The following is a 22105-nucleotide window of genomic DNA, read 5'->3' on the forward strand; positions in this document are numbered from 1 at the left end:
TGAAATGGCAGCAATGGTAACTCTAGCTGCTTTTTCAAAAGGAGCTGCACTTCACCAAGCTTCATTTTTTATATACCGCTTCATACTGCCTAAGCAGTGTCTAAGCGGTTTACAACTGTAAGCTAATTTGCCCCCAACAGTCTGGGTACTCATTTTAGCAACTTCGGAAGGATGCAAGCCTGAGTCAAGCTTGAGCCCTTTTTCTGGTCTTGAACTCGCAACCTTGTGGTTTTGAGTGAGTGGCTGCAGTACAGGCATTTAACCACTGTGCCACCAGGGCTCCTTGAGACCCTGCCTTAAATCCCCAAACATTTTGGGCTGGCCTTGGCTACCAAGGCTATGTACCTTAACCAGGGGATGATGACAAGGGAGTTTATCACACACGAGGAATTTCTCTTAATTTCGAATGAAAAGAAAGTGGGGCCAGAACGCATTTAAGTGAATTCGCTAGTTCAGCGAATTTACATGAATGCGAATTGCGTTCAAACTTGCTTCCCATTGCCCAAAAATAGCATGTCATTGCCTGAATTTGCATGTGATCACCTCTCACGCAATAACGTGAAACCCCATGATTGCACTCGTACTGACTTCCCATTGCCTGAATTTGCATGTGGTAGTCTATCACACAATAACGTGATTGCGTTCGGATTGCCATTGGATTATACTTCCAATTTCCCTTGTCTGATAACATCCAGGGTGGTTGTGTAAGGCAGGCAGAAAGATTAAAATATCTATGTTTTAGGATGAAAAAAGTGAATTAACATAAAATAAGAGGTCTGTGTTTTAGGATTAAAACTGGGTGGCCAGTCATCCCCATTTTCTGGATCTGTGCTCCATTCCATCTTTCTGTCCAGGAGGAATTCCAAAATGTCCTCCATTTTGAGTATGATAAGGGCCAGTGTGGTGTAGTGGTTTGAGTCCAATGACTAGGACACTGGAGACCAGGGTTCAAATTCCGGCTTGACCATGGAAAGTCATTGGGGGTCAATCACATTTATGTTTTTGCACAGAAAGATTTGCATCTGTTAAATCGTTTCTGAATTGATTCACCATTCCCGTTATGTTTTAAGGCAGCAAATCTCTCTGTGGCAGTTAAATCCAATTCACCATTCCCATTTGCTACTGTTCCAGATCAAAATGGAGGCACCTCTGTTTCCTGAATGATGGCTGCACAATCTGAATTGATTCAGAATTGCACTCACACTTCTGCAGATGTGAATCACTCTGGTGCCCCCCAAAAGATGTTATTTACCCAGTGCTGAATGCACCGGGTAAAGGTATGTTTTCACCAGCCCCCTCACACAGGAAGCTGGGTGCATTTGAGGCACGGTGTGAACGACAAGAAATAACCCAGTTTCCACACCAGGTTATTCCATAGTGTGAATGACCCCAATGTGACCTTGCACAAGTCACAGTCTCTCAGCCTCAGAGGATGGCCATGGTAAACCCCTTCTGAACAATTCTTGCCAAGAAAACCCTGATAGATTCTCCATTTCTCTTGAAGGTCCTCTGTTTTGTGGTGCCTTTTCCTCCTTCGTGCTGCCAGTGCCCTTCCTCTCTTGTCCTTTGGTTTCTGCTTTCCCAGAGGTTCCTTTCCCACAAGAGGACAAGGCACTGTAAAATGTAGAACCTTCAAGAAAAAAAAAATGGAGGACATTTGGGAATTCCTCCTGGACAGAAACCAGAAATGTAGGGCAGGTCCTGGAAAGGAAGGACCTCTGGTGGCCCTGAGTGGGCTGAAATCCAGGAAAGTGCCTGCTACTAGTTTATTTCTTTCAGTTAGTTTCAAAGGGGCTTACAAAATCCCTTTTACATACTGATTTTCCAGACTTACATGGCTATAGCCATGAATTCTTTTGCACAGTTAATGCCACATTATAATGCTACAGTGCTATTATTCCCTGGGTGACCAGATGCTTTCACTGCAGAGGAGGACAAGGCACCACAAAATGGAGGACCTTCAAGAAATTTTTTTTTTAGGACAGGACCAAAGAAATGTCAATGTATGCTTCTTAGCCATGATCCAAATGGAGGACCTTTTGGAATTCCTCCTGGACAGAAGGCTGAAATGGAGGAAGTGTCCTAGAAAAAGAAGACCTCTAGTCACCCTGCGCTAAAAACACTCCATGCTTCTTAGCTCTGCTCAAAATGGAGGACATTTGGGAATTCGTCATGGACAGAAAATAAAAGCTAACAACATATCAATATACAGACATGCTTCTGAGTCCTGCTCCAAATGGAGGACAGTTTTGGAATTTCTCCTGGACAAAAGGTTCAAAGGGAGGGCAGGTCCTGGAAAAAGGAGGACCACCTCCGATCACCCTGAGATGAAAACACTCCTACAGAAATGTCGATCCATGCTGCTCAGTCAGTCCTGCTCCAAATGGCTATTTCTCTTTGGACAGAAGAAAGTTGAAATGGAGGGGCAGGTTCTGGAAAAGGAAGGCCACCTCTGGTCACCCTGAGGTGAAAACACCCTAAAATGTCATTACATGCTTCTTATTGATGCTCCTGGATTGAAGAAGGTGGAAATAGAAGGACAGGTCCTGGAACAGGAGGACCACCTCTGGTCACCCTGACCTGAAAGCACTCCTATAAATCTAAAGGCATGCTTCTGGGTGATGCTGCAAATGGAGGACCTTTTGGGATTCCTCCTGGACAGAAGAAGGTAAAATTACGGAAAAGGAAGACCACCACTGGTCACCCTGGGATAAAAACACTCATATAGAAATGTAAATCTATGCTTCTGAGTGGTGCTCTAAATGGAGAACCTTTGGGATTCCTTCTGGGAGGAAGAAAGTTGAAACTCCAGCCTGGAGGGAGTGAGAGGGTGGGTCCAACACCATCGGGACTGCCCTGAAGGGACAGAGCCCTCCCTCCACGGCCAACTGTCTTCGTCCAGCCTGGAGGGAGTGAGGGGGTGGGTAGGGGCTAATTTTGTATTGCAATTTTTATTGTACACCGCTATGATCATTGCGGAATAGCGGTCTATAAATAAAACATATTATTATTATTATTATTATTATTATTATTATTATTATTATTAAATGGAAGGACAGATCCTGGTCACCCTGAGGAGAAATGCTGTTTAGTTAGTCCTGCTCCTTTGGGGATTTCTCTTTGGACAGAAGAAGGTGGAAATGGATGATGTGACCTGGAAAAAGGAGGACCATCTCTGGTCACCCTGAGGTGAAAATTGTCAAAGCATGTTTCTGAGTGATGCCCCAGATGGAGGGTCTTTTGGAGTTTCTCCTGGACAAAAGAAGGTGGAAATGGAGGGACAGGTCCTGGAACAGGAGGACCACCTCTGGTCAGACTGATGTAAAAACACCCAAAAATGTCATCCAGGGCAGAAGCAGGTGGAAATGGAGGGACGGGTCTTGGAAAAAAAGAAGGAGCACTTCTGGTTACCCTGAGGAGAAAACACTCCTACTAGAAATGTCCATTCTCCTGGATTGGAGAAGGTGAAACTGAAGGGACAGGTCTTGGAAAAGGAGGACCAACCTCTGGTCACTCTGAGGAGAAATATAGGCATGGTGATGCTCCAAATGGGAGACCTTCTGGAGTTCCTCCTGGGCAGAAGAAGGTGGAAATGGAGGGGCAGGTTCTGGAAAAGGAAGGCCACCTCTGGTCACTCTGAGGTTAAAACCCCCCCAAAATGTCATTGCATGCTTCTTATTGATGCTTCAAATGGAGGGCCGTTTTGGAGTCTCTCCTGGACAGAAAGAGGTGGAAACGGAGGGACAGGAGGCCCATGTCTGGTCACCCTGAGGCCAAAACACTCCTCTAGCAATGTCCATCCTCCTGGATTGGAGAAGGGGTAATGGAGGGACAGGGCTTGGGGCAAAGGAGGGCCATGTCTGCTCAAAAGAAGAGCTCTCAAGGCCTGCTTCTGAGCGGTGCTCCAAATGGGGGGCCCTCTGGGAGCCCCTCCTGGGCGGAGGAAAGGGGAGAGGGAGGGAGACGAAGGGTGTCCCTGCCTCCTTTCCTGGAGGGCAGCCACGAAGGAGGGGCGGGAAGCAGCAGCAGCAGCAGGAGGAGGAGGAGGAGGAGGAGGAGGCCGTGTCCCGCCCCGAGGGCGACCCTCCTCAGCCGCCGCCGCCGCCTCTCCCTCCTGCTGCTGCTGCTGCTGCTGCTGCTCTGGCTGGCTGAGGCTCCCTGCCTGCCTCCCAGCCTCTCTGACTCGACGGCAGCCCTGCTGCTGCTCCGCGGGAGGAGGATGCGCCTAGTCTTCTTCTTCCCCCTCTGGCTCCTTCTCCCGCTCCTCCTTCTCCCGGGGCCGGGGCTGCTGCTGCTGCTGCTGGGGGCCCCGGAGTTCCCGCACAGCGCCGTCCTGGACGGGGCTTCCCGCTTCCGCCTCTCCTGGGCTCCCAGGGGCTCCGGCGCCCTGGCCTTCCGCCTGGAGGTCCGCACGGGCGGCTACGTGGGCCTGGGCTTCTCCCCGACGGGAGCCATGGCTTCGGCAGACCTGGTCCTCGGGGGCGTCGAGCGAGGGAAGCCCTACCTGCAGGTGAGCCCTCCTCCTCCTCCTCCGAGAGAGAGCCAGGCCGGCTGCTTCTTGGGCTCCCAGGGCAGCAGGACCTTCGGGAAAAAGAAAAGCTAGAAACGCCCCTGGAAGTCTCCATTTAGGCTTCTTGGTTAGGCTCCAAGTGGAGGACTTTGGGGGCAAATGGAGGACAGGAGCAGATCAAAGCTAGAAATACTCCTAGAGATATCGACCCAGGCTTCTTTTAGGCTCAAAGTAGAGGACTCTTTGGACAAATAGAGGACAGGACCAAAGAAAAGCTCCAAATCCAGGCTTCTTAGTCAGGCTCCGAGGGGAGGACCTTTGGGGATCAATGCTAAAAGCCCCGCTGCTAGAGATGCACGTCCAGGCTCCTTAGCAACGTCCCAAGTGGAGGACTTTGGGGCAAATGGAGGACAGGACCAAGGAAAGCTACAAATGTCAGTCCCGGCTTCTTAGTCAGGCTCCTAGCGGAGGACCTTTGGAAGAAATGGAAAAGCTAAAGAGGCTCCTAGAAATGCCAGTCCCGGCTTCTTAGTCAGGCTGCATTTGGAGGGCCTTTGGGGGATTCCTCGCGGACTGGAAAAGGAGGACGCCTGGTGGCCCTGGGCCAGGGGAGGCTGCTTTATGGGAGGAGCCGCACCAGGCGGAGATGCCCCTTGGGCAAGAAGTCACACTCTCTCAGCCTCAGAGGAGGGCGAGGGCAACCCCCCTGAAGACAGCTTGCCAAGGAAACCCTAGGATAGGCTCACCATAAGCCCAACATGACTTGGAGGAGGCCCATAACAACAAGAAACGATAAGTAAGCAGAGGGGGTGATTGTCTTTGCACATTAATTAAAAAAATGTGAGGGAACCCAAACCCCAAACCCTCCCCATTTAGGACGCTGGGCTGGAGTTGTTCACTGTGAGAGCCCTCTGTGCATGGTCAGAGATGCTCTTCTCTTCTCACGAAGGTCATTCCTTTGGTGGTGCTTAAATATTAGCAAGCACTGCTTTCCTGTAAGAGCTGTTCAACAGTGGAAGAGAGAGCCACAGAAGGGGCTGGATTCTCTCTCTCTCTCTCTTTTAGGGGTTTGTGTGATAAACAGAGGTGGGTCTTTCACTTGTGTGTGAGAATGTCAATTGAAACTTAAAACCTGGTAGGGATGGGGATGAGGTGACAAGTTCACTTTTAACGATAGTTGCTGGGGAACAACAAAGCAGAAGGAAGCCACCTTATGGCGGTTTGTGACAAGGAAGGATGGGGTATTAAGGTTTGATCCATGGCATCATGCTTGAGATGATTTCTCCAAGTGTGCCTCATTTCATCTCCTGGTGCTGATAGGCCTATTTCAGAAGAGGAAAGACCAAAGAAGTGTAAAGTGTACTGATACTTTTCATATATACATATACATATACATATACATATACATATATATATATATATATATTTGTGAGTTTTCTATCTTACCATTAAATAGAGGCAATATTTCTTATATGTTACTAGCATTAAAATATGCCATGGTGTTCAGGTGATCCCTGGTAGGTGTGACATTTTTAAGGGTTGGCACTCCCACACTGACAAAAGCAGAAGGGTTTAAATGGTTGTAAACATGTGAAATCTTTTATGTCCCTGGGCTGAATCCTGGGAGTATATAGGTCTGGGTGCTTCTGGACACAACCTGGAACCGTTTCAGTCCTACAGCAGGGATGGACAAAATGGCAGTCTTGTTGGACTCCAACCCTAGATCTTGTTGGATTGTAAACCCCCCCCCCCCCATCCCTCACTATTGGCTAGGCTGGCTAGAACTAGGCTGGCTAGTTTCAGTCCAACAACTTCTGGAGCACTGCATTTCATCCGGCCCTGCAGTAAAGAGGCAAACCTTCACATATGTGTATAGGTCCTACCTTTCTGTCTTCGTCTCACATTGACATAGCAATCCTGTGGTCCTTATTAAGTAAATGTGGCCGTGTTCAGGGGCACAGACTCCTGAAGTATGCATAAAATTGCAGCTCCCAATTTAGTCATTTTAATGATGACAGACAAGCTGCAGCATTCACTTGAATGCTGCACAAATTCTTCAAGCAGGAGCTCCATCAGGAATCAGTGTTGCCAACTATTTGTTGGTAGATAAGCACAATAATTACTGAAACAAGTGACATAGTAGAAGCAGCAACTCTGTGCTTGGAATTAGTCCACAGTTCATATTTTGTGCCACTATAAATCACACAGGTCCTGAGAACTGGTTCTGCAGTCCTTACATATTTTAAACTTGTCTGGGTCCTCAACACAAAAACGGTGTCTCTATTACATGATGTAGTACAGATACAACCTCAGAACAGTTTCTAATGTGTGCAGTGCACTCTGCAGGATTACTTATATATACTTATCCCTGCCCATTTCTTTTTATGTACAAAGGGGCTATATGATCAAGCACTCCCAAGATGGACTGTCTAAGAGAAATGTGATTCAAAGAACATTGGACAGTTCCTGAATATCTCAAAGCCTGGACTATATTCACCTAGTATTTATGCTTCCTTCCATTCACAACGATTTCATCTTACTTTTAACTGAGATAGGTTGCACTTACAAATTTAGAATTCTAGAGAAGTAAAATGTGAACTTGATTTAAAAACAACACAATCAGAATTTTCTATACCAAATAATTAGAAGATAGATGATTTTTTTAAAAAAACAAACAAATTGTAGGATTTTTGGCCTGACATTTTCTAGATATATTTACCATGTTAGTGGGGGGTGATGGGAGTTGTAATCTGTTAGCTGGAGGGCATCAGGTTCGTGAACACTGCTATACATTCTTTTGATGTTGTTAATTGCTGGCAAGTTGACTTTGACTGACGGCAACCTCATGAATGAGAGACATCCCAGTCACTCTGTTATTAACAGCCTTGCTCAGGTCTTGCAGAATCAAGGGGGTGGATTATTTGATTGAGCCTACCCATCTGTAATGTGGTCTTCCTCTTTTCCTACTGACCTCTACTTTGCTAAGCGTTGTTGTCTTTTCTTGGAAGTCATGTATTCTCATAATATGGCAAAGTACAATGGTCTCAGTTTAGTCATCTTGGTTTCCAGGGAGAGTTCAGGTTCGATTTGCTCTAGGATCCATTTCTTAGTCTTTTTAGCAATCCACAATATCTGCAGAACTCTTCTCCAGCACCACATCTCAAATGAGCTTATTTTCTTCCTGTCTGCTTTCCCCACTGTCCAGCTGTCACAACCATATGTAGTAATGGAAATAAATAAATAGCTGGATAAAGCTAACTTTAGTATTCAGTGATATATCTTTACACTTCAGGATATTGTCTAGTTCCTTTATAGATGCCCTTCCAAGTCCTAGTCTTCTGATTTCTTGACTGCAATCTCCATTCTGATTAATGACTCCGCCAAGGTACAGAATATCTTTCATTATTTCATTGTCTTCGTCATCTGCTTTAAATCAGCCATGGTCATTATTTTTAGAATAAAAAATATTTTCTTAATGCACAACCGTAAACCTGCCTTAGCACTCTCTTCTTTGACTTATTTCAGTCATTGTTCCAAGTCTTTGGTATTTTCTGCTCGCAGTATGGTGTCATCTGCATATCTTAAGTTCCTTCCTACAGTTTTCATGCCTCATTCCTCTGAGACTAATCTTGCTTTATATACAATATTTTTGGCATACAAATTAAACAAATGGATTGATAAGATCCAGCCTTGCCTGACCCTTTTGCCAATTGGAAAGGCAGTCAAGAGTCTAGGAAGCCAGGAGCCAGATCTACTTCTCCATATTCTGACCTGATCATAGCCTCTTGCCCTAAGTACAGGTTATGTATCAGAACAATCAAATGTAGTGTCACATCTATTTTTTAAAGAGTGATCCATAGTTTCTCATGCAAAACACAATCAAAGCCTTTGCTATAATGTATTGTTATTATTATTATTATTATTTAATGTTTATTTAGAAAGCGCTGTAAATTTACACAGCGCTGTACATACAATCTTTTTAATAAGACAGTATAAAGCACAGGCTAATTTTATTTTGAAATTCTTTGGTATGTTTTATTATTCAGCTTATGTTTGCAATATGATCCCCATTGCCTCCTCTTTTTCTGAATCTAGCTTGGATATCTTGGCATTTCTCACTCCATATATGGCAAAAGTCTTTGTCATAGAATTTTGAGCAGCATTTTGCTTTCATAATAATGCAGTGGTCCTCCTGAGGTCACTGCAATCTCTGGTATACTCTTTCTTGGGGATGTGGATATATATTGAGTATTTCCATTCTTAATTGGGACTAATTCCTACTGAACTCAGTGGAACTTATTTTTTTGAGTAGACGTGAGTAAGATTGATTGCTTAAGATTAGAAAAATAAATGATAGAAGAATAAGCTTTGGTGGAGGAAGAATTAGAAGGGCTCCTGCATAAGGAAATTGTCTTATCCACCTTAGATTCTTTGACAGTGTCAACAAGCATGTAAATCTAGAGGATTTAGCCCTCAGAAAAATTCCATGACAGTGTCTCCGCATAGAATGCTCATAAATGAAAGTAAAAGTTTACCACAGGATAGGAAGACTAGAAGTTTATACCAGATTAAAATTTTTGTCCACCTAGCTTTGTATGTTAATCTTGATCCAAAGCTGCATAAGAATACTAGGGCCTAAATCCAATTACTAGTCCAAACTAGAGTGCATTCGTTGAATGAAGTACTGAATGATAAGTCAGTAGAGCAAATCAAGCCAGAACTCTCCCTAGAAGCCAAGCTGTCAGATTGTCATACTTTGGACATATCACGAGCAGACATGACTCGTTAGAAAATACAATAATGTTTGGCAAGGTGGAAGGCAGTGTGAAAAGAGGAAGACCCCATTACAGGTGGATAGACTCAGGCCCTGTACAGACCTGCTTGAAGGCTGGCCTGGGGACAAAATCAGGGCATTGCATCCAGATGACACATACCGTGACTCTGCCCCTAGGGTGCCATGATGCCGTGCGCTGCTTCATACGGCATGTGGCATCATGGCGCTCCTCCTGTGTTGAATCCATACGACACAGTGCTGAAGGAGTGTCATATAGACACGCTGCTGCAGCTGTGATGCCTTTTTCAGGGTGCAAAAAGGAGCCACTTTTTGTGGCTCCTGTCATGGCCAGCCACGAGGAGAACTCGGAGGAGGACTCAGAGGACTCAGCTGCTCAGGTGCAGGAGGAACCTGAGGCTGTGCCAGGCCCCAGTTCTGCCCTGCCAGGCCCCAGGTCTGCTCTCCCAGCCCCAGTGGTTTGGGCTCAGACAGACCCTAGTTCTCTGGGGTCTTCTCCAGTGGAGCCTGTGGCTCAGCAGCCCTGCCTTGCCCCAGTAGAAGGGCCAGACTTGGGAGACACAAAGCAGCAGAGCATTGAGGTTCCTACCTTTAGCCAAAGGAGTTCAGAAAGGGCATGCCCTCGCCGTTCCAAGAGGCTTGCTGAGAAACGCTCATTAAGCAGTCAGCAGCTGTGATAAGGGAGCTAGATATAAGGCACCTGGCACACATTGAGCTCTCTTGCCAGAGACTAATAGTTATCATTAGGGAATGCTGCTTGATCTGGCTCCTGGCTTCCTAGACTCTTGCCTGCCTTTGAATCCTTGACCTCAGACCGGACACTTGACAACCCTCTGGTACTCTTGGCCTCAGACTGGACTGGTACTGTGGCTCTCTGTAATCCTGAACTTTGGACTGGCTAGTGGCTTATTCTATTGGACATTGTTTGACATTGAGGAGGAATTACTGCTGGCAGCTCGGCATGTTTATCTTGCCCAGCAGGCTCTTATCAGCTGTGTGAGTGTCTGTGTTGGCAGGCAGCATTCCCGGACAGCTCCTTTTTGTGCCCTCAAAATGCTGAATCAGGGCCGCAGCATGAGGTTGCCATGGCCCCAATCCAGCTAGGAAAGGGTCAGTATCCCACCGCCCCTTTGGGGCGGTCTGTCAAGCCCCTCAATCAAGGAAGTCATGGCCCTGAGTCTGCAAAATTTGAACAGGGCAGTTGATGACTGGATTTCTTAGAGGTCTTCTATTCATAGGTCCCCATAAGTCAATGTCAATTTGACAGGAATTAACAACAGTTGGTTTAATTGACTTACTCTAGTGGGACTAGTAAACTGAATTTAGACCAAAGTAGTATCAGTATCAAAGAAACTCTGTTTTTGCATAATCTTTGGTCTGCAAGAGATCACTGAACAAGTTGAAAGCAACACCAAAGAATTCAACAAGACTTATTCATAGGGAAATGGGTATAAGATGTAAGGTTGTTGCACAGAAACAAATATCTAAGGAAATGGATTGTGTTCCATAAAAGCTCCTGCTAAAACAAATCTGCTGCTCTTGAAAAAACCACAAGACGTCTTTTGTACTTTTTGTGCTGAAACAGACTTTGCACTGCTACAATACAAGCCTATGAGGCTCTTTTTCATAGTAGGGCCAGGGCTTACTGTGTGCTAAGTAGGTCTAGGATTCTAGCTTTAAGAAAGGTATTACACTTTACAAAGTGAGTTGGAGCAAGTGTATAATGGTGATTTTGCCACTGAAAATATGTTTGGGGGAGGGGGGGGAAGAGTTTTCAGATCTTTCAGTTTTACTCTTACTTTAGCTCTTACTATGTCCCACAAAAGCAGACTTAATGAGAAGAAATCTTATACAGTACTACACTGATATTACTGTGCCTAATTATAAAGATTAAAATAAGATGGTAAATGTTTTCAAGTCTTCTTGAAGAGCAGAAACAGATGGACCCATACAAATAGTGGATGCCCACATGAGAATGTTGTAAAATTGCCATTTTTTATATAGCTTGACTGCAATTGCTTAGTGAGCAGCATTGGTAAAATTGTGTTGGCATTAATATTCAAAAGTGACAATATTTACCTATGACATAGATACTACATTTTAGATCTTCTGAATGTTTGGCTTTAATTGTTGTGTAACTGGTATCTGAAAGTCATTGGCTACAGTGCAACACAGAATTAGATGGGTCTTAAGTGTGCATCAAGATATACCTCAGTGTGGCTGTTCACAATAAGATCCCAAATAACCTTATCAGGGCAGCCAATTAAATCATGTTTTCATTGAGTTATGCATGTGTGTCTGTTGTTCTAATATTAAATCAAGGAACATAAAATAATATCAGTAAAAAAATATCCCAATAGTTGTTTTTTTAGTGCCATGACAATACAGGCTTTATATAGTTTCATGCAAAAAAAAAGAAAAGAAAAGAAAAGATAGGAGCTTGCCATTTGTATGCATTGTGAAATAAATCTATTTTGCTTCTGTCAATGTGATGATAGATTAGCCTTGTTAAAAACAAACAAAATCCTTGTAAATAAAAAGTGAATTTAGCCTGCAGAATTTTTACAAGCTGAGCAAGAGGCTAGGTGTCTGTATTTCTATGCTGCCTTTGTTGGAAAAGATGTACAGGTTAGCCCCTCGGCACAAAAACAATGACTTCTAACCAGTGGACTAGCAAAGGTGGACAGATCACTCTGTTTCTCTTTGCCCTTCCCCTGAATATTCATGCTGTGAGATAGAGACTTTACTTCTTCTACAAGCATCACACAAATCAAGTGAGTTTATGCAGGAGGATGGAGGAAAGCAGACCTCCTTCATCAGCTTACTGACCCGCCTGCATTGAATTCCTAGTCACCTTTGGCAACTAGGTGTGTTGTTAAAAGCAAGGCTGATATTGACAAATGAAAAAGGCTGATACAAAATATTACACTGGAAGGGGTGAACTTTAGGTGAAAGAATATCTACATATTGCTATGAAAAACACACACATAAGTAAACACACACATTATTAGATCACAAACACTTCTTAAAAAACATCTGCTAAGATCATCTTTCTCTCTGGGACTCTTAAAGTGACCATTTGTGTTTTACCTGGGGCTTTTGCTTCAGTATCTGGCATGATGGAACACAACTTGAAAGACTATTTTATTACCTCCTTGTAAACAAATCAATCAGGTTGAAGGGTGCAATTATGTTAAGGAGACAGAAAGACAAAAAAGAACTTTACAAAGGGCTGACACATTCTTTAAAAGTGTGGCTGAAGGGAGAGTGAGCGGGGACTGATGCATTAGTGGCCAAGCATTCCAGGAGTTCAGAGATTAGAGTGGGAACCCAGCACTAACTATTTGGAAAGTGCAAGGCTCATATCTAAATAAGAGGGGTCTCTCAAGCATGCCTAATAGCTCTTCTGTGAGGGATGGGAAAAGAGAAAAGAGTGAGAGTGGAGCTAAGGGGGGGAAGCTTATATAGAACTGTGAAGTGCTGCTATATAGCTAATCACGGGCATATTTTTAGGCCACTGGTCACCATGTAGCTGCCGACTGGTGAGATTATTTTGAATAGGTTTAAGGCCAGGGAAAAAACCTGCACATACATCTCAGTGCAGTGAAGCAGAGATGCCTGATGGAGTAAGGGTGGGTGCTGCCTCAGAGAAATTGCTCAGTCTCTTCATGCCTGTGGTCAGATTGCCCTTGCAATATTGCCCAAGTAAGTTTTCCAACTCATTGCTTGCCATGAGAGTGCTCAAGGCAGCTCAAAGTTTTGCATCTTATTTTAAAATCCAGCAAACACTCTTTGTCTCTCTTTTGTGCTCATGAATTGACACAGCGTGAATTTTCCTGCCAAGTTGTAGGCCTTGATCTCTACCCCCATCTGGAATTGTGCATCCCCACCCACAGCAAGTAGTGGCTGAGAGATCCATTTTGCAGAGAGTAATCCTTCATTATGAATGCTTGTTTTGTGCAAGTTATACAAGAAGGTTGCATTGTAAAACCCTTCTGCTGAACTCTTACACAAAAATAGTCTTTACTTGGGGCATAAATCCTTTTGTGAATAGCTCTTCATTAGTACTTGAGAAGTCCTGTATGCTTTACAACCCTTGCTCATTAGCCAGTATCCTGAATAAAGAATATTGGTTAGTCAGATGTAACCCATGCAGTTAATTTAGGGATGCTTTAGAGAAAAGGCCAGGAAATAGTGAAGATAACCATAAATTACTTTTTCAAGGCACTCACCTCATCAGCAGAAAAGATATGTTTAGAAAACAAAGACAGCAAAGGAGAAGATGTCACTGTGGCACACATTTTATAGTTCAGCTGGTGCTTATCTGGAAGCTTTTCATGATTTTGGGTTACTTGGGGAAATAAGTGCATCTTTAAGTATCTGTTTGGGTGTTGGTCTTGGGCACATAGAGACATGGTCATATATTGTGTCTGATAGGAAGCCATTGTACTGTCTCAGCACTGACATTAGAATAGCAAATGGTCAAGAGGGCTGACGTTCTTGTATTTTAGCTATATCATGAGAAGAAAGGACTCACTAGAAAAGACTATAATGCTTGGTAAAGTTAAGGGCAATAGGAAAAGAGGAAGACTGCATTCCAGATGGATAAATTCAATCTGAGAAGCCACGACCATGATCAGGATGGTTGGTGATGGCGTGACCTGGAGGTTTCTCATTCATAGGTTCACCATAGATAGAAGTCAACTTGAAAGTAGTTAATGACAACAAAATATAAGCCAACAGTTCTCTCAAGTACACGAATAATCAGTGGGCCCTAAAGCTGATATTTGAATGTTAGTCAATCCCATCCCATCGCTTATTCCCTTGTAAAATGGTTACACCTTAACTTGGTAAGTGCGTCTGTGGAGAGATTTTCACAGGCAGGGATGTCACCACTGGAGGATCCTTTCCTATGTTACTGCCCTCTGAGGAAATGCTCAAAGAAAGATCTCAAGGAATGGGCAGATTAATGATGAGAAACGTGTCTGTCAAACACTGGGGTCCAGACCTGTAGAACGCTTTGAACATTAAAACTACTGCTTTCAATTAGCCTTGGAAATGCATCAGTGTTTAGAGCAACTGGGTCAGAAAAGTGCAACTAGGTCAGACATTATAGTCCCCATTATAAGTTTGGCTAGTGCATTCTCTACTAGATACATTTCTGTCTTCATATATGCCACAAATTTAAGTCTTTCTAGATGTGTGACTCATCACATTTTAACAGGATGTGATGATAGTTTGTGACTATATTAATTGTTAAGGACTACTCTAAAAATATAGGTCTATTAAAATGGAATGTTTTGAAGAATAATTCTCAGTTTTTCAAAGCTGGGTATTATATATTTGAGGCTGAATTCTCAAATACATTGTTTCAATTCTCAAATACATTGCTTTACCATGTTAGTGTTTCTGCAAAGACTGTAAATTATAAGTGGGAACATGACTATAAAGATGCTGTTGCCCTTATGTCCTGTTTGTCGCTTCCCATCAGCATTGTGAAAACAGGATGTGGGACCAGATTGGTTTTGGTCTGATCCAGCAAGGGTCTCAGTGTTGTGAGTATTGTTCATCCAATCCCAACATGTGCCCATAACAATCAGATTCTATGATATGAATGACAGCTGTCAGTGACAGCCTCTTACTTGTAATATAACAAATACCTAACAAGCATAATGGCCCACATGTACTGATTCAATTGTATAATCAGGCTACCAAATTATCTTGTGATTCTTTGTGGTTTACAGCCTAAATGAACATTTCTCATTTACTAAAGGGAAAAGGAAAATATCTTGTAGGTTGTCAAATGCCTGAGGAGCTCTTCTCCATATAAACACCTGTTCAAGCATACAATGACATCTGTGTTTCCCCACACTCAAGGTTTCTTGTGCAGCTGTGCTTACATTCTTTAAGGATAAAACAGGCTTTTTTACATCTTTTTTTCTACCTCCATAAGAAATTACTCCCCCTGCCATTTTGTATAGCACTCATCAGAAACTATATCATCTGCAAATGCCTTTTGAGAGAATGAGAGCAGGGTCAAGAGCTTGTGAGGAGCAATTCATCATTAATGCCTTCATCTGCAGGAAATTATACACCACATCTTTTATGATACATAAAATCAAATTACCATGTGTTGCTTCAATTTCTAAATGACTCCCAGCGACTGAAAGGCACATAACTGTTTGATTCCATCTACCCACTAATACTTGCTTGTGGTAATTTTTTTTTAAAAAAATGCTCACTTCAGTCATTGCCACCAAACATGTTAAGATTTGTTATAACACAGAGATCAGAAATCTATGACAAGTAGCACATCATTCACTCTGTGACCAGAAAGGATTTAAGGCCCTATTAACAAATTACTTTGAGCTCACATGTTTGTGTGTCATCACCATAGCTCTCCCACTCATATATATTTTACCAATGTTGTAGGAACAGATTGCAGGGTTTTATACAATGCTGTTATGATGTATAGCCACACAATCTGTTGTTCCTTTGCTAGGGGAAATCAGAGATGCACATAACCCACAGCAGCAAGTGAATACCTATAGCATGGGTGACAAATGTATCACTTAAACTAATGTAAACTGGAAAGGTGGGAAGGTGGCAGAAATAACTAAATATTAATGTCCCATTGATACTTTATCTAATGCTTCTCACAAGCTGGACAAGTTTTTCACTGAATTATACCTGTTTTGTTGTAGTTCCATATTGTTAATTGTCTTTCTGAGTTTTTGTGGTTGTTTATTTGGGCCATTCCCCCTGCCCACATTTACTTTATACCTTTATATGAATCATAATGATGTGTATGTGTGTGTGTGTATTAAAAAATAAATACTTGCTGGAAGAATGGGACTGTGTGGTACGTGATGTCAGTGTTGCATAGCGATTTCAGCAGAGATCCAGAATGTAGTCTTCCCTCCCCACTGAGACATTAAGTTTACTGGATGGCTTCACTCTCTTGGAGTCTGAACTGTATCATAGCACTATTACAGTATTGTGAAGATTAAATGGGAAAGGCATTTATATTGCCTTGAGATCAGCAGAGGGAAGGTAACATATAAGATGCAACCATTAAATGACACTTAGTTCAGTGGCTCAGATTATTAAGTCTGCAATTTTTTTGGTTGCTGTTGTTAACTGTCCACAAATTGACTTTGACCTCTGCAGACCCTGTGAACGAGGCATCTCCAAGATACTCTATCCTCCATGGTCCTGCTCAACTCCTGAAAACTTAGGGCCATGTCCTCTTTGACTGAGTCCATCCATCTAGCATGTGGTTTTCCTCTCTTCCTATTGACTTCTATCTTTCCAAGCATTATCATCTTTTCTAATTCATCATGTCTTCCCATGATGTGTCTAAAATATGAGAGCCTCAATTTAGCCAACCTGGCTTCTAGAGTTCAGATCTTATTTGTTCCTGGACCCATTTGTTGGTCTTTTTAGATATCCATGGTATCCGCAGAACTTTTCTCATGCACCACACCTTAAATTAGTTGCTCTTCTTTGTAATAGCTTTCTTCACCATCCAGCTCTCACACCCATACATGGTGATGGGAATTACAATGGCTTAGACAATCCTCACTTTAGTGTTTAGTTGCACATATTTGCATTTTAGGATCTTTCATAGCTGCCATTCCTAATCCTAATCTTCTCCTGATTTCTTGACTCCCATTGAATTCACTGTCAGTTTTAAGAATGCATGTATACTAGGGATGGTAAATATGTGGCCCTCTGTCTCTTGTCAGACTACAACTCCCCATTCTTCTGCACTGGTTATGCTGGCAAGGGCTGATGGGAGCTCAGTTGCAGTCCAACACCATCTGGAGGGCCACATGTTTTCCACCCTTGATATATAAGATGTCTGCATTAGGTACATAAACACAATCTCTGGGCCAGGAACTGGCAATCTTATTCTTAGCAAAATGGGAAACAAATGCATGAAGGACCTAGAAAGCTAATAGGACAAATTGTGTTGTTGGCTGATCTCTAATGTACTGTATTTTTGAATGATGATCAAAGTTGGTTTTAAGGTAATAAGTGGAGTTATGGGATGATCCAGAGAGCAAGGACAGAACCAGAAAGCCAGCTGCATGTTATGACAAAGAATTCAGAGGTGAAGAGGTTAATGACACTACATTACAGATGTATCTTATGCATTAAATCATACTTCTGCTATGGTGAGAACTAGGATAATCTTTCCTCAGAAAATCACTAAAACATTCCTGGGGTTTCCTCTGTGAAGAATATATACAACAATATCATGTTTCTGTTTAATATTTCTCTCAGAGAGTAAGTGAATTAGTGGTAGAAAAGCTGGCTCACTTGCTCCCTGGCGATTAAGCACACTGTGAAATAAGTTTCATGGGAACTAAGAAAAGAGATTTAGGATTGAGGTACAAATATGTCTTGATGGTTTTAGAAAATAGATCAAATTCAGGCATTTGAGAAATAGGTGTGCTTCTGGAAGTTGGTTAATGTATAGGTTAGAACATTCTCTGATTATTAGAGTTTAATGATTAATAGGATATTGCAGAACAAATTCAAAATAGGTCTCCTTTTAGCTCATGAATGCAAATATCATCTCTCCAATACCAACTACCAACTTAGCAGCTGCAGGGACAGTCCCAAGTAATCCTCTGCTGTCCCCCTTTTTTAACTGCTTTAAAGTGTTTATACTCTCCCCACTTTCTCCTTTTGTCCCCAGCTTGCTTTAGTTTCTGCAAAATAAGTTCAAAGTACAAAAATAGTTTGCATTTAGTGAATTCAGGACAGTGGAGGGGAGGGGAGAGCCATGACCTTTCCTGTAGACTCAGGCAAAAGGAAGCTACTGCAGCCTCTCCTGGCTTGTGCATTCTTCCTCATTAATAGCCTTTGCTACCTTGGCATAGCAACTCTGTTGTCCCAGTTTTCCTCTGTGGTATGTTAGAGGTAATGCAATATATTCTTAAGTTTGCTTTTATACGTGAAGCAGAATTTTGCTATCTATACTGAACCTGTGTGGTATAAAAGAGCTAGAGTGGTACTATATAATGGTTTTGAGTGTTGGAGACCCAGGTTTGAATCCAGGTTCATCCATGGAAACTCACTGGGTGACCTTGGCAAGTCACACTCAGCGTCAGAGGAAGGCAAAGGCAAACACTTTTTGAGCAAATATTGCAAGGAAAATCCTATGATAGGGTCACTTTAAGGTTGTCATAAATCAAAAACGACTTGAAGACTCAGAACAACTGTATTCCCACTAATGCTATTGTGGTTATATAATTTTATTAGTCCTTTCTCACATCTCACTGACTTTTTAGAAGGTAATCAGATAAGTACTATACAAACAGTGAAGAAAATTGTGCCTAAATTTCAGATTTCTTACTGATAATTACTAAAAATTGCTTAAAATATTGCGACATATTTTTACATTTCTTTCCAGGAAAATGCAAAGGCTTAGAGTTCAGAACATTTAAAAGAAACCCAGCAGGATAATGTTTTGGTTTCTGTCTTCAACAGGATTATTTTACAAATGCTGACAGAACACTGAAAAAAGACTCACAGCAGGATTACCATCTGGAGTATGCCATGGAAAATAGTACCCATACGATTCTAGTATTCAGTCGGAAGCTTCACACTTGTGATCCCAATGACAAGAGTATAACGGTAAAGTGGCTAATTATAAGTCATTGATTTACAAATTGTATAACAGTAAGGTAGTTAACTTGGTTTGGAAAGAAAGGGAGAGAAATTAGAATTGAATAAAATAGTTTGTGAAAAATAAAGTTATTTGTGACTCTCTCATTCTCAGATTAATTGTTAATCCATTGTGCTAATTACACTGTATTGCATGATCCGCGCTACATTGGTACATCTGATCACTTGCAATTCATCGAGTGTTACGTCCAGTGGTTCTTCCTAAGGAAGAAACACTACGGGTAATGTGGTTTCCCCATTCCATTTGAAATTCCCAATACAATCTCTAAATCTGTTACACATGATTTACGGATCCCCTAGAATAGATTTTGATGATATGGAGGGCATGAAGGGAAAGAATGGTAGGTGTTTTGGTCAAGCTTAATCTCTTTCACCTTCAAGTCTGTTCTCTCATTTTTCTGTAAGTGCCTGTTTTCCTGTACACAAATGCACAACTATTTTATATGCATTTTTCTAATGCATTCTTGTATGCCTGCACTCACTGACTAAATTGTATTTCCATGTATTTTAGAACTGTACACTGTGTATTCTTGTTCACATGGTGGTAAACTCATTGCTAGTTCAGAAATGTATGGGCATCTTAGTGCATTTGTTTCTGTGTTTGAGTCTAGGAGGTGCACTTTAGGTAAAGCAGTTAAAAAAATCTGACACAATCTTACCTATGGCTAGAAGAGAGTAAGGAGAAATTTTCATGCAAAAGTAAAATTCTTTTCATTTGATAATTGGATGATGCCAGAGGGTCAGATTACATGTTGTGCTTTTTCCATCTTTTTTTCTTTAAATACTTATGTTGAGTGCCAGCTAGATGATTTCAGAAACAGCAAAGTGTTTGGAGCATGAAGGCTTTATTCTTTTGTCTCTTTGACAGTTTCTTGCTGAAAATCCCTGATCCCACTGCTGTTTTCCCTGAAGATATGGTAAATTGTGCCTTCAAGGGCAAACAACAGCTGAGGAAATTATAGGGGGTGGGGGTGGGGGAGAAGAAAAGGTTAAGACCATCCTCTGCAGACATGGCATTTTATCCAGTCTCAGTCATGTAGCAGAACCATGAAAGTCAGTGGGACACAGGTTAGCCTGGATCCAACTCTATGAATTTTTGTTTATAGTCTTACACAGCCAATGTGTCTGAAATAGATAAAATAGCTTGTATCAAGCATACTTTAAGTGTGCTTAACATAATGCTTAATTCAAGCCCTAATAGCAACTGTGAATGAAGATGCAATGTAGGTATGGTGCTGCTTCTTTGGGCTCTTTTATACTTCCTCACTATATTGTCCTCACTACATTTTAAAATTATTATATGACAGTTATGCTGTAGATATGTTTGGAGACCATTTTAAATATTGAGAATTTATAATGCAAATAGCTGGTTTATGTTATTTATTTATTTATTTATTTATTGATTGATTGCCTTTGGGTTACTTAACCATTCAATCAATCGGCCATTCAGTCAACAAAATGGAGAATATCATAGATATATTAAAACTTTATCAAATGATGTACTCTAAAAATGTAATATAAATCAAAGCTTTAAAGTAACAAAATTAATCAAGTTCCCCCACCGTCAACCCCCCACCCAGAGAAGGAGCACCCTATTGTGGGATGAGGTGCTTTATCACAGAACTCAGAATAGGCAAAGGAGGGTGCCTGAATGATTTTGTCTGACAATGAAAGTGGAGGATATGTAGAAAAGTGGTGTGTGAGTTAGAAGGAACACCTACAACTTCTTACCTCACAGCAAGGCCTATTGAAATGTTAACATCTGGAAATATAGACATGTATAAGATTTCAATGTAGAGTAATTTGGGGCTTTAAGATATGCTTTGGCAGAGAACCTGTTATGTATAATTTTAGCACTGCTAATATAATAATAGGATAAACCTCCTACTGTACATGCTACTTGGAGCCTGGAAACATCATTGAAAGTATTTTCAGAATCTTAACAATGATCTTGTAGAAATACAGATACATACAGAAGGAAAATTTCCTCTGATGAGCAGTGATGATAAGTTTATAGTCCTTCTTACGTGCCTCATCAGCAAGTTTCTCTTTTCTAGGAGAGCACAGTGAGGGTGATATGGGCATACCATGACAAAGACTTCAGAGAAGGAAGTCAAAATTACCATGGTGCAACTCGAGGGACAAAGAGTCTTCGTTTACTGAACCCTGAGAAAAATGCTATTATCTCTCCATTTCTGCCATATTTTGACTTGACGAACCAAGACGTAAGTTACTTTGGGTTTTGCTTTTCTTGTCAAAATTGGTAAATTTTTTTTTACTGAATATACAAGGAACAAAAATGAGACTTTTATATTATATTTGCCTCCTCTTTTCCTTTTATTAAGACAGGTGCCTATACCAGACAAAGACACAACATATTGGTGCCAAATGTTTAAGATACCGTCACTGCATGGGAAGCATCATGTGATAAAGGTATGTCATATAGCTTTTAAACAATCTAGTTTCAAATATGGACATTTGAGAATTTGCTATTTTTTTCTCCTAAGCATAATGCTTTTTGTTATGGATTTCTTTCTTTATACATGAGATCTTAGAAATAGCAAATATATTTGAACTACAGGACATTGATATTTTCCAAACTTCAGCAATATATTATTAGCTTTAGTTCTGTTTCACATAGTGCCAAAGTTCTGTTCATAACCTTACTCCTAGAGAGGTCAAACAAGAGTATAAAAAGAATTAGATTTAACATTTTTAGGGGGAAATATTAACTGCCTATAGTTTTTGCTTGTTCTTGTATAATTTTTGAGAGGTGAAAGTTTCCATTGAAATGGGAAATCCATTTTCCCCTGGACTCTATAGCTCAGTCACTTCCCAAAATATGTTAAAACCAACACACACACCCCGTGTTATTATTATCATCATTTTTATTCCTTCCTCTATTGGTAATCATCTGTTTCTCAGTTTAATAGAAAATTAGATTTATCATGTATAATACAGTGTTTTGCATTTGGGGTATATTCCACTGGTAAACAGAAGTAGAGTAAATATAAACATATATATGAAAAATCCCATTAATATGTCACTGTGTGCCTCCATGATGTAGGAATTTCTTAGGGTACTGAAATAAAATATTACAGACA

At 41.5% G+C, this 22105-nt stretch overlaps 1 protein-coding gene across 1 annotated transcript in view; it reads left to right on the top strand.

Moving 5' to 3' along the window:
* Positions 1 to 4219: 4219 nt before the first annotated feature.
* Positions 4220 to 22105, top strand: part of LOC149311106 (DBH-like monooxygenase protein 1) — a 56716-nt gene continuing 38830 nt past the window's right edge. Inside the window, exons 1-4 of the mRNA XM_089529481.1 lie at positions 4220 to 4510; positions 18804 to 18950; positions 21059 to 21226; positions 21351 to 21434. Coding sequence (XP_089385607.1) covers positions 4220 to 4510; positions 18804 to 18950; positions 21059 to 21226; positions 21351 to 21434 — 690 coding nt within the window. The remainder of the gene's footprint in view (positions 4511 to 18803; positions 18951 to 21058; positions 21227 to 21350; positions 21435 to 22105) is intronic.

Source organism: Sceloporus occidentalis, unplaced genomic scaffold (genome assembly GCF_023333645.1).
Source record: "Sceloporus occidentalis isolate IW3139 unplaced genomic scaffold, rSceOcc1.0.p SCAF_6, whole genome shotgun sequence".
NCBI classification, from domain to species: Eukaryota; Metazoa; Chordata; class Lepidosauria; order Squamata; family Phrynosomatidae; genus Sceloporus; species Sceloporus occidentalis.